Source organism: Phyllostomus discolor, chromosome 9 (genome assembly GCF_004126475.2).
Source record: "Phyllostomus discolor isolate MPI-MPIP mPhyDis1 chromosome 9, mPhyDis1.pri.v3, whole genome shotgun sequence".
Lineage (NCBI taxonomy): Eukaryota > Metazoa > Chordata > Mammalia > Chiroptera > Phyllostomidae > Phyllostomus > Phyllostomus discolor.
The window spans coordinates 57,409,142-57,424,483 of NC_040911.2; the positions used below are offsets into that span (position 1 = coordinate 57,409,142).

At 40.6% G+C, this 15,342-nt stretch overlaps 1 protein-coding gene across 1 annotated transcript in view; it reads right to left on the reverse strand.

Moving 5' to 3' along the window:
* Positions 1-805: 805 nt before the first annotated feature.
* The window catches only part of RPN1 (ribophorin I), a 44,383-nt gene continuing 29,846 nt past the window's right edge, over positions 806-15,342 (reverse strand). Inside the window, exons 5-10 of the mRNA XM_028524232.2 lie at positions 14,573-14,765; positions 7,464-7,563; positions 6,029-6,167; positions 5,664-5,783; positions 2,563-2,808; positions 806-1,266 (exon numbers count right to left, since the gene is read on the reverse strand). Of these exons, the coding sequence (XP_028380033.1) occupies positions 1,084-1,266; positions 2,563-2,808; positions 5,664-5,783; positions 6,029-6,167; positions 7,464-7,563; positions 14,573-14,765 (981 nt within the window). The 3' untranslated portion in view covers positions 806-1,083. The remainder of the gene's footprint in view (positions 1,267-2,562; positions 2,809-5,663; positions 5,784-6,028; positions 6,168-7,463; positions 7,564-14,572; positions 14,766-15,342) is intronic.

A 15,342-nucleotide genomic window follows, 5' to 3' on the forward strand; every position in this document is an offset into this window, starting at 1 on the left:
CTCAAAAGGCACTTCCTTCAATGAACCATTCACCAGCTCCCTTGTCGATTAAGTCTAGCATTGTCTAGTATATACCATCAGAGGACCCTGTGTCCCTTTTCCTCACAAGGTTTCATCACGGTTTGTGATTATAAATGTGTTTGATCATTTGACCATCTGTCCTCCAAAAGAATAATCTCTGGTTTGCTCATCAGTTTCCTCAGTACCTAGTAGAGCCTGTGATGAAAAATAGGTAATCAAAAAATGCAAGAACAGAGAACTTACTCTATCACTCTGTTCTGTAACTTTATGAAGTCCATTTTACCTTTGTGGCCTCAGTGTTCTAATATATAACCAATACTTGCACCACACTTGTTCTAAGGAGCAAGTCCATTATTTAGTAGATAAAAGCAGATACTCAAAGTTAACAAATAAGTTATGAGAGATTTTCACAGAATAAAACAGAATTTCACAGTCCCTGATTTATTTTTTATTTTTTTGGTCACACATGCTTTAAAAAACACGCACACATTACCCTGGCTTGCGTAGCTCAGTTGGCTGGAGCGTCATCCCATACAGTAAAAGGCTGGGGGTTTGATACCTGGTCAGGGCACATATCTAGGTTGCAGGTTTGATCCCGGGTTGGGGAATGTGTAGGAGACAACCAATCGATGTTTCTTTCTCTCCCTATCTCTAAAATGAATAAGCATATCAGAAAGAAAAAAACATGCACACACTTACAAAATACCCAGACATCAGGAAGTTGAAGGGTATAAAACAAGGAGCAAGGTTTCAGAATAAAAGAAAACCAATCAAATATTGAAAATTTCTTTGTTGAAAACACAAAGATATTTTATTTTTAATAAATTTAAGGTTTTCTTTGTTAAAGGAACAGTTTAGGGACAAGAACTAAGCTTCCTGTGTTGTCTGAGGCAGGACCTGGTTTCTCTTCCCTGAAGGCCTTTTGAAAAATACAGACACCAGCATTCACTGACCTCAAAGTTTACAGTCCCCCCCAACGCACACCTGTACACACACCTGTACACACACCTGCCATCTGTAAGTGCAGCACCCTGGGCCCATCATGGAAACAACTGGCAGGGGTTACAGAGCATCCAGGATGTGGTCAATTTTGGTGACCAGCTCCTGTCGCTTTCCTAAGATAAGCTTCTCATTCTCGATGTACGTGTCTTTCTTGAGCTTGCCAGCCACCAGCCGCTCAGCTTCCACTGCAGACTTTAGCACCAGCTCCTTGACCTGTGCATCCAGTTTCTGCATTTCGCTCACCTGTCCAAGGAAAGAGCAAGGCAGGGTTTGAGAACTGTCCTCTCACCCTTACTCAGCAGGGCCCACCAACTCCCATGCTTACAGATTCCAGAACTCCCAGACCAAAGGGGCTGGCTGTGAAGGAAGACAGGCTTGGCTTCAAATACCAGCTTCATCCCCTACAAACCCTGTTCCTTCAAGCTCTGACTCTTGTGAACAAGTCCGTTCACCATCCCTGGGCCTTAGCTGTAGAAGAGTATTGTTGAAGACTGAATGTAAAAATATATGAATTTACCTAACATCGTGCCAGGTACACAGTAGGTACTCTAGGAACCTTCATTCTCATCCCTTCAGCTTGCCAAATTGGGTGCAGGAGTTCATATAGACAAAACACCAATGGCAGGGGTGTGCCCACAGGCCTGAATGACTTCCATATTATCAATGACTCACTGTCAGACTGAAGACTTTTATAGTCACATTCACTTAATATTCAACAAATATTTAGTGAGCCACAGTGCTAAGCATAATTCTAGCTTCTGGAAAACACACTAAAGACAGATAAGGTATCTGCCCCTCAAGAAGCTGACACATTATATATACTTAAGCACATGAATAAACAGTTTCAAAACATGATAGATGCTATGAAGAAAACAGCACAGGGAAAAGAGAGGGAATGCTGGGGTGTGGCACATAAGGGGGGAGGTCCAGAACTCTGAGGGATACCTCCAGGGGGAGGGGAAGTCCCCATCCTCATTTACAGATCACAAGAACTCACAGCATGTCTCAGGAAGGATTCTTAGCACTTTATATGCACTGAACTCATTTCACACTCACAACCACTATGAAATAAGTACTAATAGCATCCCCAGTTTACCTGTGAGGCAACTGATTTAGAAAAGTGAAATAACTTGCCTAGGATTACAAAGTCTCAATCATAGCCTGAATTCAAACCCATTCTTCTAAGTCTAGGTTCTTCTTACCCTGTTCAGTTTGGCTTCCAGGAGAGGAAGCAGCTGGTTTCAATACTGACCATGGGGACAGACAGTATTATAGAAGCTAGCAGAGCTTTCTCCAAACCCAGTTCACATCCAAGACACCAAAACTTTTTGCTTCATCACAAAGGTTGACACCATGCCACAAGTCTACAACTGCGTGAGATGTCACCCCACAAGCCAGCAGTGAGCACGAGCTGCCTGGTTTCTGATCCAGGCACAGTAGCTGCATGATGCTCTAGACAGTTGGGTACAACCCCCTAAATTGGGTTATAGCAGGCAACAAGCCAAGTGACTCAGTGTTGGCATGCTGGCAGACACTTACTTTGTCACACAGGTCAGAGCCCTCTGTCTTCAGCCTGGACTGTAGCAGTGCTATCTCACTGGTCAAGGCCTTGTGTTCTGTCTCCAGGCTCTTCTTGCCACTGTTGAGGGTGGATACATCCCGGGATTGTTTATACCTATTGACAGTCTCGTCAAAGTGACGATAGAGACCTATTCTCTTATTGACCAGGGTCAAGACCTGTTCTGTGATGCAGGCAACCTTCATCCTGGCTTCTGCAGCTGGATCCTGGAGAAGAGATACCATGTGTGATGAAACCAGGCCTGAGCCCACTCCAATTTTCACCTGCTGAAGATCATCCATCACCAATTGTACAAACCAAAAAAAAGGCATCTTCTGCCCTGACCAGTATGGCTGACAAGGTTGGACCTCATCCCCGCAAGGGAAAGGCACCAGGTTCAATTCCCAGTCAAGACACATGCCTAGGTTGCACATTTCCAGTCAGAGTGCATAAAAGAGGCAACTGATACCTATTTTTCACATTGATGTTTCTCTTCCTCTCTTTCTCCTTTCCTTCCCCCTCTCTAAATTAATTAATTAATTAATTAAAAATCTACCTTCTTGGAAAGTCAGAGAATTAAACTCATACTAGCACTGAACCTGGACCAGTTCAGCAATGGGTAAGAACAGGACATGAGAATGAAACAGATGTTCACTTCAAACTCCAGCAGGGTTAGGCAGACAAATGCGGAAAAGGGTACTAATGCCAGACTGCACCATGGAAGGCATAGAGTACTCAGGAAAGAGAAATCTCAGCTCAGGTCAGAGAAGGCTTCCAGATGTTCATTGTCTCTTTCCTTAAAAACTTCAAGGGTTTCCCAGGGCCTAAAGGAGAAACCCAAATTCCTTATCTTACCAATCAAAGCCCATTAGGTGAGGCCCTACAGACTTTCCCAAATCATCTCTACTAACAGACATCTACTGATGTCTATTAAAGACATCAGTATTAATTCTATTTTAAATAGCATATATATTCATCTCCTAGCTCTCTCTTTGAAAAGGCTTAGAAGCAGCTATAGTCCAAGGGCAAAGATCACATCTAGCTCACAGATCATGGTCTCAAGGTACCATTCTGCAATAAAAGGAAGCAGGGGTCCTTGGAGGAAGTACAAGATATGCCTGAAACATGTTACTGTGCCAACAATAAGGAAGTGCTCAAAAAAACTGGAGATGTTAAAAAGACTATCAACTCTGGGACAATTAGAGCATCAAAATAAATAGTACCAGTGACCCTGGCCAATGTGGCTCAGTTAGTTGGAGCGTCATCCCGTAACTGAAAAGTTGCGGGTTCAATCCCGGTCAGGGCACATACCTAGGTTGCGGGTTGGATCCCCAGTAGGGGCACATATAATTCCTGGTTCAGGTGCATACAGGAGGCAACCAATTGATGCTTCTCACTCGCATCAAAGTTTCTCTCTCTCCTTTCCTCTCTATCTGAAAGCAGTGAAAAAATATGTCCTCGGGTGAGGATAAATAGTACCAGTGTACAATAATCCATGGAACATAGTAAAAACCCTTGAATCCCCCCAAAAAATCAACCAACTAACCAACCAACAGAAAAGCCTTTCTTTACAGAATACCAACTAATAATGTAAAAGGTATCATAGTTTTTTTACTACCATTCTAAAAAACATATTCAGAAAAGAATCAATAATGCTACAACAGGTGAATGTATATGAACATATTTATCTAGCCTCAAACAAATTATTAATTATAAAGAAAAAAATAACTTTACAGTGAAGAAACCAGGCAGACAGCAGGCAAATAGAGCATCACTTTATAGTGTTCTTGCCAAAAATGCATAATCTCAACTTAATCAGGGAGAACAAGATAAATGTAAACTAAAGGACAGTCTACAAAACCTGTCTCTAAACTTCAAATACATGAAGGTCATTAAAGACAAAAGCTAAGAAACTACTCCAGATTAAAGGAGACTAAAGAACTAAGATAACTAAATAAACTGTATGATTCTCAATTGGACTCAGAAATATGAAAAATAATTGCTACAAAAGTTATTACTGGGACAAGCAGAAATGTAACAACATTACATTTCCTGAATTTGATCACTGTCATGGTTATGTAAGAGAATACTCTTATTCTCAGGCTGCATACATGCTTAAGTATTCAAGGATAAAGGAGCACAAATAACTGCAAACTTCTCAAATGGTTCAGGAAAAATGATGTATAGAGACAGGCTGAATGTTAACTGATATATCTAGGTGACAAGCATACAAGAGTTATTTTTATCTTTCTTGCAACACATATAAATATGGCATTTTTTTAAAAAATCAGTAAAACGCCCTGGCTGGTGTTGAGCGCAGGCTGAGAACCAAAGTGTCCCAGGTTCGATTCCCAGCCAGCGTACATTCCTGGGTTGCAGGCCAGAACCCCCAGCAACCGCACATTGATGTTTCTCTCTCTCTCTCTCTTTCTCCCTCCCCTCCCTCTCTAAAAATAAATAAATAAAATCTTCTTTTAAAAAAAGAAGCTTTTCCCTATGTTTAAAAAAAATCAGTAAAACAAAGCAATTTTTATAACTTAAAAATAGGGCTATTTCATAATAATACTCAGATTCAGCCCCTTCTGCAAGACAAGATTTGCCAGCAGCTATCCCAAATGTACCACCTTGACCCTTGGGCAGCTTCGCTGGTCTATGGAGCCAGCTGAATCAACGTGTTTGTTCGCATGCACACTACTACTAAGCACAGGTCCCCATGAAGCCCTCCCTGCTATCCCACAAACTGTGCACCTCTTGCTGAGTGCCTTTCCCCACCTTTTCTGCCTATTACTCCTCAGGGTAGCCTTTTCAGGCCCACAAGTCCCACCACCAACAGCACACACTATGCCGGCTGCCCTGTTCCCACAGTACTCACCACCATTAGCAACCTGTGCGTGCTCTGTGACCACAGCAACAAAGTACCTTTACATAAAAAAAATCAGCAGAAGCCACAGAAGAGAGTCTTCTGGGCCGCAGTATTCTGCCTTGGGCTTGGGATGACCAACACTCAGTAAGGCTAGTAAAACACATATTCAGGGTGCAAAATGACTATGTGACAAGAGAAAGAAGAAAGCTACAAGCATACCTTTGTGATAGAAAAGTCCAGCCTGACATAGATGATGACTGTGAAGAATAAGATGTAGAAAGCAGCCACTACCAGCAGGGGCTCCTGAAGCATGAGCACTTTGTTGAACGTGTAGTGCACCTATGGGGAGAACCAAGAAGATGGTTTTTGACAGGCCTACAGGTTCTCAGAAACCTGGGAGCCAAAAGAGTTTTACCAAGCCAACAATTATCTGGGCTGTCCCACCTACCTACCCAGCCCTAACCCTAGAGGATGCTATGTTCAAACCACCCCAGCCCAAGGAGGGAAAGATGGGTAAGTCCTGGTCTCCAGCACTCATTGTCTGGAAAGGGAAGTGTAGGGAGCAGAACAGTGGAACCACATACCACAATGTCCTGAATGTGCTGTTCTACCAGATTTATCTTGTAGGCAACAATCACAGGGCGGCCAAATGTGTCCAGGTAGGTGTAGTGCAGCTCATCTGGGACACGGCTGATTTCATAGGGACTGTCAACTTGGATGTTCCTAGAGTCATTTGGGAATAAAATACAGCCTCAGACAAATTGCACTGACCAACTAGGTTTATTTAGGGTTGGAAAATTCCAAGTCTCAAGGGGCCTTTCAGGATCACTAAGTTCATACACCACTCTGCTCTCCTTCTAGCACCAGGGAACACCCAACCACTTAAGACAGCTGACCCACTGTTGGGAAGCCCGAGTATGAGACCATTCTTCTGCTGAGGGAGGCAACTGTCGGTGTCCCTATACCTTGAAAGCACAAGGGCTCACCAATACCGGCCTACCCCTGGACTCACACAGCTCACAGAACTCTGTGTGCATTCTACCCAACAAGAGCCTCTCAGAGACTTGAAGAGGTACCTGAAAAGTTACTCCAAATGTTGTCTTCTCATATGACTGAAAACTTGTTATAGGGTATAGTGGATATACCCTGCTTTTGCCTGCACAGACTCATTCTACCTTCTCCTAGTCAACTTGGAGGAAATACCCATTCACCAATGAATGTCCTCCATAGGAAGGACAATCAAGGTTACTCTCCTTCTGATAATCAGAGTAAACAAGTAACCTAACAGAGGCCAAGTAAATGTTTCCCTTTACTGTGAATCAAGAGCAAATGACACAAAGCCTACAAAAAAAAAAAAAAAACATGCTTGTCACTCATTCCAAGGGCAGGTGCCCCTGTGGGTGTCCATCACTTTTAGCCATCTGAGGTCCTGAAGATGGTCTGGCTCTGGCTTTCCAAAGCCTAGTTCCTCAGTCTATGCTGTCACTTAACGATATTCCTTACCCTTCCAAACTCATTCCTCTCTGCTTAAATTGGCCAAAGACAGCTCCTACTGCTTGTAACCACAGAACTCGAATACACCATCTGAGATTCCCCCTCCGCACACCTTTCTGAATCTAGTCTAAGGAACCCAGGATAAAATGACGAAGCCACTGTTTCATTATTCTTCTTCATTCTATTAACATAACATAAGGGCTACCTGACTGTACTGACTCTAAATTATTCCCTGTTGCAAATCGTCCCATCAGATTCAGGCCATCACTCTGGCCTGATAAGGTGACTTTGGATACTGCTCCTGTCATACAAAGGTACTGTGTTTGAGAGATATTTCATAAATAAATCTTGTTCGTTCATTTGAATCTAACTTTTCTATTTAAACTCCTGTCAGAAGGTCCCTACAGGCTTCACAGTCAGAGCTATGGACTGAGCACTTACTCTGTGCCCTTTGAACACATATTTCCCTTGAGGTACCGAGGGCACCATCAGAGAAATGGGGAGCAAAGGAACAGTCACACTCACCTGGCTCCTTCAGGCAAGATGATCTTTACAGTCAGAGAATCTATTACTTGCTCATCAAATACATGGTCCACGAACCTCATCTTCAGTGCATACTGGTCACCTGGAGGATTAAGCAAACACATGCAATGATGTGAAAAAATAAGAAAATGAGACAGGAGCTAGAGGGAAATACTGGATATGAACACCCCTATCTTACACCGAGAGGAGTAAAGATGCTACCTAATGTTAATAGGCTACGAGACTATGGGAGACAGAGGTGGTGATGGCAGCATAGATTCTGGGTCTTCCCCAACTTCCACATAAAGGTGAAGCAACTAGGTAACAAAATAAGAAACCCATGGACCATGCTCACAACAAACTAGGTAACAAGGAATCTCCATGAACCTCAAAATATAAGGGTGTGGTCCACAAAATACCAAGAGCCACAAGATCTACACATTATTAGTATCTGTGAATAAGAAAGCAAAGGGAGGCAACAGGACAACCATAGACCTGAGAACAGAAGAACCCCTGACAGACAATAGTGTTCACTAAAACCCAGGACTCCTACACCCTGCATGGTGGGGGAGTAAAATGTACCCACAGAAGATCTGCAAGTCTAGAGCAGTCTAGTCCAGAGAACTTTTAAAAGCCTATCTGAACTCTCCTTTCAGGACAGTATCATATACTAAGAAAAAAACTGCTGGAAGAGAATCAAAATCAAGCATAATAGGGACAACAGAGATATGGGAAAACAAAGCCAGAGAAAGCTCAGAAAGCAAGCCAACATATTTTTTAATACTACACTAAAACAACAGCAAATTTGGCAGTTAAAATTATTCCTCCTAAAAGTTCATATTAAAAATGAGCAATGGGCCATGGCTGCTGTGGCTCAGTGGACTGAGCACCAGACTGTGAACCAAATGGTCGTCGGTTCAATATCCTAGTCAGGGCACCTGCCTGGGTTGCAGGCCAAGTATCTGGTGGGGAGTGCTCAAGAGGCAACCACACATTGATGTTTCTCTCACTCTCTTTCTCCCTCCCTTCCCCTCTCTCTAAAAATAAATAAATAAAATCTTTTAAAAAAGAAAAATGAATAACAGAAAAGCATAAGACTCCCCTTTTTAGATTAAGTTATATTTAAAAACCTCTACCATGACAACTACAATTAAAAATAATTTTAAGTTACAAAAAAATAACATCCCCAGAGAAAATAAAAGCATGGCAGAAGACACGCCCACAAAACCAACAAAAACTGTTCTTATTATTTCACACCAAGCTAAAGGCATTATGAAAATGACACAAGTCATCAAGAGCAAGGTAAACCAGATTTATAGAAATTCAAAAGAGCAACAGAACTCAGGAAAAATTTTAGAAATAAAGTCATTTTAGAAATGAAGGCTAAACTAGAAGGAATGTGATTGAATAAACAGATAATGTCTTATGATAAAAAGGTGAAAAACAGAAAAACTTAAAATGAAGAAAAGACACAAGAGAAAGTGCCAAATACTGAATACTGAAGACAAAGATTCAACATTGACATAATAGGAGTCCCAACTGAGGAAAACTTTCAAAAAAGTTTGATATTCTAAGTTGAAAGACTATACTAAATAGCAACCACTGCGATGTTCTAGTAAAAGTATCATACTTTAAAGAAGAAAAAAATTTTCAGCATCTAGATAAAAAGAACACATGACTTATAAGAGAAAAAAAATCAAATTTTCACCAGATCTTTATAGGGACACTTTATGCTGAAAAAAAAATGAAGCAATATATTTAAGATATTCAAGGAAAGAAATGAAAGCCAAGGATTTTATATTGAGGAAAAGCACAAAAGGCACAACCTGTTATCAACCTGTAAGAACTCATCAAACCCTTCCTGTGGTATCTACTTGAGGATGAGCTCCAGATCATAAAAATGGCTAAAGGTATCAGTCAACATAAAAACTGATGGTGAGTATTAAATGTAGTTATCTGTAGAACTAAGACAGGTTAAAAAAGGAGAAAGTATACTACGTAATGGCTATTTTTTTCTGCTGTATATATAGTATATATACACAGTACACCAAAAAATGGCGTACTATGGAGAAATGAAAGGATATGCAAAAAAAAAATTAACTGTTTTTAGTAATCATACTGGAAAAGGTAGTATGACTACTTTTATTGACTGCTGTGTATTAAGTGTGGGCTAAAACAAGTGGCTATTTATAAAATATTCCATCATCCTGTATCCTTCACAATCAGGATTCTCAATATGGAATTAGATATAGATAACATATAGAAGCAAAATCTCTATAGGTCATTGTTATACAAAGACCTGAGGTCAGAGAACACCTCAGTGTATTGCTTGCTGAATCCAAAGAAATAACCCAGAGGACTGGCTGTGCAAGACATGGGTTTGTTTATCAGGACTTACGTGTGCACTGGTGGCAGCTGGCCAGTGAAGTTTTCCATCAAGTCTGACCTGGCTTACAGAGAGACCACACTGGGAGTGGCTAGCCCGTGAAATTACCACAACCCAAACTTTTCCAGTACAGGGTTAGATAGAGTAAAGAAAACAAAAAAAAAGGGTATGTAGAGTGACCACGTGAAATCAAAATGTGGGCTGTTTCTCTACAGTTGTTTACAATATGGGCGCAGAAGCAGTTTCTCCCTTAACTGAGGAGCTGGCCAGATTCCCAAGGTCTTACAATCCACTTGCAAATGGCCTTCACTATATTCCCACAGGTTGGAGGGCGAGTTGGAGCTTGGAAAGGGGACCATGTTCCCATATGCCATACAGTCATACTATAAGTAACTGCATGAATTCATAAATTTTTAATCCAGAGATAATACATACCTAGCTCTATTAACTGAAAAGATCTAGAAATTAACCAACCTAAGAGCAATAAGTATTCCCAATTCTCAGAGTATGGTCTTCAGAGACCTTTTTTTCACTAGAAGAAACTAGAGCATTGAAGAAAAATGGCTGGTTTCAGGTCTGGGTCAGAAAATATACAAGTTGAGCAAAGGAATCCCTTTTCATAAGACAGCAAGGAAGCTACCAGACTTACTGGTGTCATGTCAAAACAATTCAGGAACTCTTTCTGGCAAGATGGAGGCATAGGTAGACGCACTGTACCTCCACGCACAACCAAAATTAGAACAACAACAATTTAGAGGCAGAATAACACCCAGAACTGACAAGAGAATTTATATGAATGGAAGTCGGACAGCCAAGAAGTTGAAGTAGACCCCTTCATCCAGACCGGTAGGAGGGGCGGAGAGGAGGAGCGGGCACCAGTCACGGCGCACGGAGATCGGGGAGAACAGGGCACATAAGGCAACCAAGCGCATAAGCCTTCTGGGACACACAAGATTGCAGCGCAACAGTGGACCCCAAGTACGCAAGCGGTGGCTGACAGACCCAGTGAGGCAGCATTGTGGACCAGGGCAGAGCGCACAACCCAGGATCCCAGGGGGGTTGCTGAGGCCCCAGGAGAGCGGAGCTGTGGCCATTGTTCCCTCCCGCCCCCACATACAACGTCACAATCTAGCAACTGGGGTGTCCAGCCCTGGTGAACACCTAAGGCTCTGCCCCTCACCGTAACAAGAGCAACCAAACTGGGGAAAAAAAAAAAAAAAGGAGAGAGAGAGAGACATGTCTCCAACAGAAGAACAGCTCAATACCCCAGGACTCATCCTTTTGAGCAACAAAGAGATAGCCAATGTTCAAAACATTGCACAGTTCAAAACACTGGTGATCAGAAAGCTCACGGAATTGGTTGATTTTGGGCCCAAATTACATGAAAAAATGCAGGTTACCATAAAAGAGATAAAAGAAGATGAACGGAAAACCAATAGTGAAGGGAAGGAAACTGGGACTCAGAACAATAGAATGGACCAGAAGGAAGAGAAAAACAACCAAGCAGGAAAGAATGAAGAAATACGAATTCAAAAAAAAAGAGGAGAAGCTTAGGAACCTCCAGGACATCTTTAAACGTTCCAACATCCAAATTATAGGGGTACCAGAAGGGGAAGAGGAAAAGCAACAGATTGAGCATGTATTTGAACAAATAATAAAGGAGAACTTCCCCCATTCTGGGGAAGGCAAGGAAATAGACTTCCAGGAAATCCATGAAGCTCAGAGAGCCCCAAAGAAGTTGGACCCAACAAGAAACACACCAAGGCACATCATCATTACATTAGCCAAGGTAAAAATGAAGGAGAGAATCCTAGAAGCAGCAAGAGATAAGGGGACAGTAACCTACAAAGGAGTTCCCATCAGACTGTCAGCTGATTTCTCCAAAGAGACCTTACAGGCAAGAAGGGGCTGGAAAGAAATATTCCAAGTCATGAAAGACAAGGACCTACATCCCAGATTGCTCTATCCAGCAAAGCTCTCATTTAGAATGGAAGGGCAGATCAAGTACTTCTCAGATAAGGTCAAGTTAAAGGAGTTCATCACCACCAAGCCCTTATTTTATGAAATGTTAAAGGGACTTATCTAAGAAAAGAAAATAAAGAAAAAACATGTATAGTAAAAGGACAGCAAACGCACAATTAACAACCACACCTAAAGCAAAACCAAAAGAAACTAAGCAAACAACTAGAACAGGAACAGAACCACAGAAATGGAGATCACATGAAGGGTTAGCAGCAGGAGAGTGGGAGGAGGAGAGAGGGGGGAAAAGGTACAGAGAATAAGTAGCGTAGAATGTAGGTTGAAAATAGATAGGGGGAGAGTAAGAATAGTATGGGAAATGTAGAAGCTAAAGAACTTATAAGTTTGACACATGGACATGACTAAAGGGGGGATATGGGTGGGAGAGGGTGTACAGGGTGGAGGGGAGTGAAGGCGGGAAAATGGAACAACTGTAATAGCATAATCAATAAAATATATTAAAAAAAATTCAGGAACTCAATCTGAAAAGGTGTTTACTGGCTAAAGATGGAAGAATCTGAGTACCAATGAGGATAATCACTGCAAAGGAATGAAACCCATAAAATATTTAAATCTGTAAATATATAATGATTTTTTTTAAAAAATGTAATTGGTCATCTAGTACATAAAAGGGAAAGAATCGAGTATTTATCCTGCCTTTCCTATATGAACTGCAATGCTAGAAAACCTAAGAGTAGATAAGGGGAGGTGTTTCCTTATAAATTCCACCTAATAAATGAAAAAAAATGCTAGAAATAGATTGACAATTTGCAGTCCCCTGTAAAGTACCAGGATCTAGACACTGAGCATCACAAAAGGATATACTAGACACTATTACTGCATGCCTTTCAATGAAAGAACACATCATTCATCTGAGTCTTGCTAAAAGGATCAAATCTAGTCTGATCAAGCCTCCAGGGACAGCTGTCAATTTGTAACATATACAGAAGACAGAAATATGAATTGGGTGGTTCAGCTGGTTAGAGCTACCCGATTCGTTCTGACACGCCAAGGTTGCAAGTTCGATGCTTGTTCAGGGCACATATAAGAAGCAACCAATGATGAATAGATAAGAGAGTGTTTCCGTTTCTCTCCCCCCCCTTTTTCTCTCCCCTCCCCTCTCAAATCAATAAAAAATTTTTAATAAAAAAAGAAATATGCTGAATTGCACTGAGAAAGGAGTCAGCAAAATCCAGACTGCAGGTTACACTGCAAATATGCTCAAGTTCTTCAACAGATAAATTTTAAGAAAAACAGGAGGAACAGGAAACTGGATTAGTAGAGACTGATAAGACAAATCAATTTTTTTTAAAAGAATGAAATTAGAGTATCTAAAGATGTACTCTTGGGTAATAAAACTATGAAAAAGTTCAAGAAAAGTGGCAACTAAAAGTCCAGAAGATGATTACTGTTGTGAGGAAAGAGGAGGTACATGGAGGACCTTTTGAGGGGCTGGCAAATTTCAATTTGTTGAATTGAGAGTGTTACAGCATTCCTCTTACAATAATTTACTGAGCTTACATTTGTTTTATGTGATTTTTCTATATTTTATTTTGCATTAAAAAGATTTTTTATAGTTTTTTTTTTAATTTATTTTTAGAGAGGGAAGGGAGGGAGACACAGAGAGAGAGAGAGAGAGAGAGAGAGAGAAACATCAATGTGCGGTTGCTGGGGGTTATGGCCTGCAACCCATGCATGTACCCTGGCTGGGAATCAAACCAGGGACACTTTGGTTCCCAGCCTGCGCTCAATCCACTGAGCTACGCCAGCCAGGGCTTGCATTAAAAAGATTTTTAAAAGACTTGAAGAAAATATTGATAAAATATTTATAATCATCAGTTCTGGGTGCCTATATAAAAGTGTTTTTTATTCTCTATTTTTTTAATTTTTTTTAAAGATTTTATTTATTTACTTTTAGACAGAGGAAGGGAGAGAAAAAGGAGAGAAACATCAATGTGTGAGAGACACACTGATTGGCTGCCAGTTGCCTCTTACACGCCCCCTACTGGGGAACTGGCCGGTAACCCGAGCAGGTGCCCTGACTGGGAATCGAACCAGTGACCTTTCAGTTCATAGACCTGAGCTCAATCCACTAAGCCACACCAGCCAGGGCTAAAGTTTTATTTTTAAAATATGTCAAGATAAGAGAATTTAAGTAGTTCCCTCCAGTTATGAGTTGATCTGGAGATAAGGAACTTCAGTTTGAATTGATTACCTTATGCATGTATTACTTTTATAATAGTAATTTGTACCCACCCACAGAAAGCTGTTCCTGATATCCCAGCCTTTTTAAGAATGATAAGAGAATATTCTCTTTCCCCACACAGGACTAGCAATTGTCAAAATAAATAAACAAATAAAATAAATGGTATCTCCCTTTTCCACACCCTTACTATTAAGAATGGCCCAAATTGTACCCAAAACCTGTATAATTTTATTAACTAGTGTCACCCCAGTAAATCAATTAAAGAAAAACAAAAAACTGCCCTGCCTGGTGTGGCTTAGTTGGTTGGAGTGTCGTCTCATACACCAAAAAGCTAAGGGTTCAATTCCCAGTCACAACACATACCTAAATTGCAGGTTCAATCCCTGGTTAGACATATGTATGGGAGGCAACCAATTGATGTTTCTCTCTCCCTCTCTCTCTCCACTTCCTCTCTCTCTAAAATTAATAAATATACTTTTAAAAATTAAAAAAATGACTTACCCAAATTATACAGGTACTCATAGCTTGGAAGGTTGTAGCCAACAATGTAATGGGTCTTCCACCCTCCAAAAAGAGGAAAACGAGGCCGGATTTCCATCTCTACAGAGTCATCCAAAATAAGGAGATGGCTGGTAGAAACATTGCCAATCTCATCCCGGTAATAAACATCCTGGGCAGCAGCAGGGAGGATGGTCTACAAGAGAGTGAACACAAACCTTTTTCAAAGGAAATAATCTTAAATACAGAAAAGATTTTCTGCACCAAGATCTTCATCATAGTACTACTCAGTCAGAATAGTCCCAAAACTATAAACAACCTAAAAAATCTAACGTTTCCCCCAAGGCTTCAAATGTCTAGCTAGATTCACTAGTTAGATCTACTTCTTAAAAAGGTTGAGAAATATCCAAATTCTTCTACAAGTAAATAATAAAGAGAATCATAAATACCTCTGTGAATACCAAAGACATAACAAAGGTAAAAACAATCTGAAAGTTATTTTACAGGGGGAAACTAAAGATAAAAGAAATTATATCAAATAACTAGGTAATAGGGAGAGTTATAGAAGTGTTTTCTCCACCTAATATTCTTTATTGTATCTTCCAAACTTGTAAGCATATTTTGATAACCAAGGGGAGAAAATGTAATATCTTTTTGGTACCATAAGCCCTTCTATATGTTAAGTACATGAAAATACTTCCAAGATTTCACTTATAACACACAAATATAAACTGTATATAAAATACAATCAAATTTTTTAAAAACAGCATAAA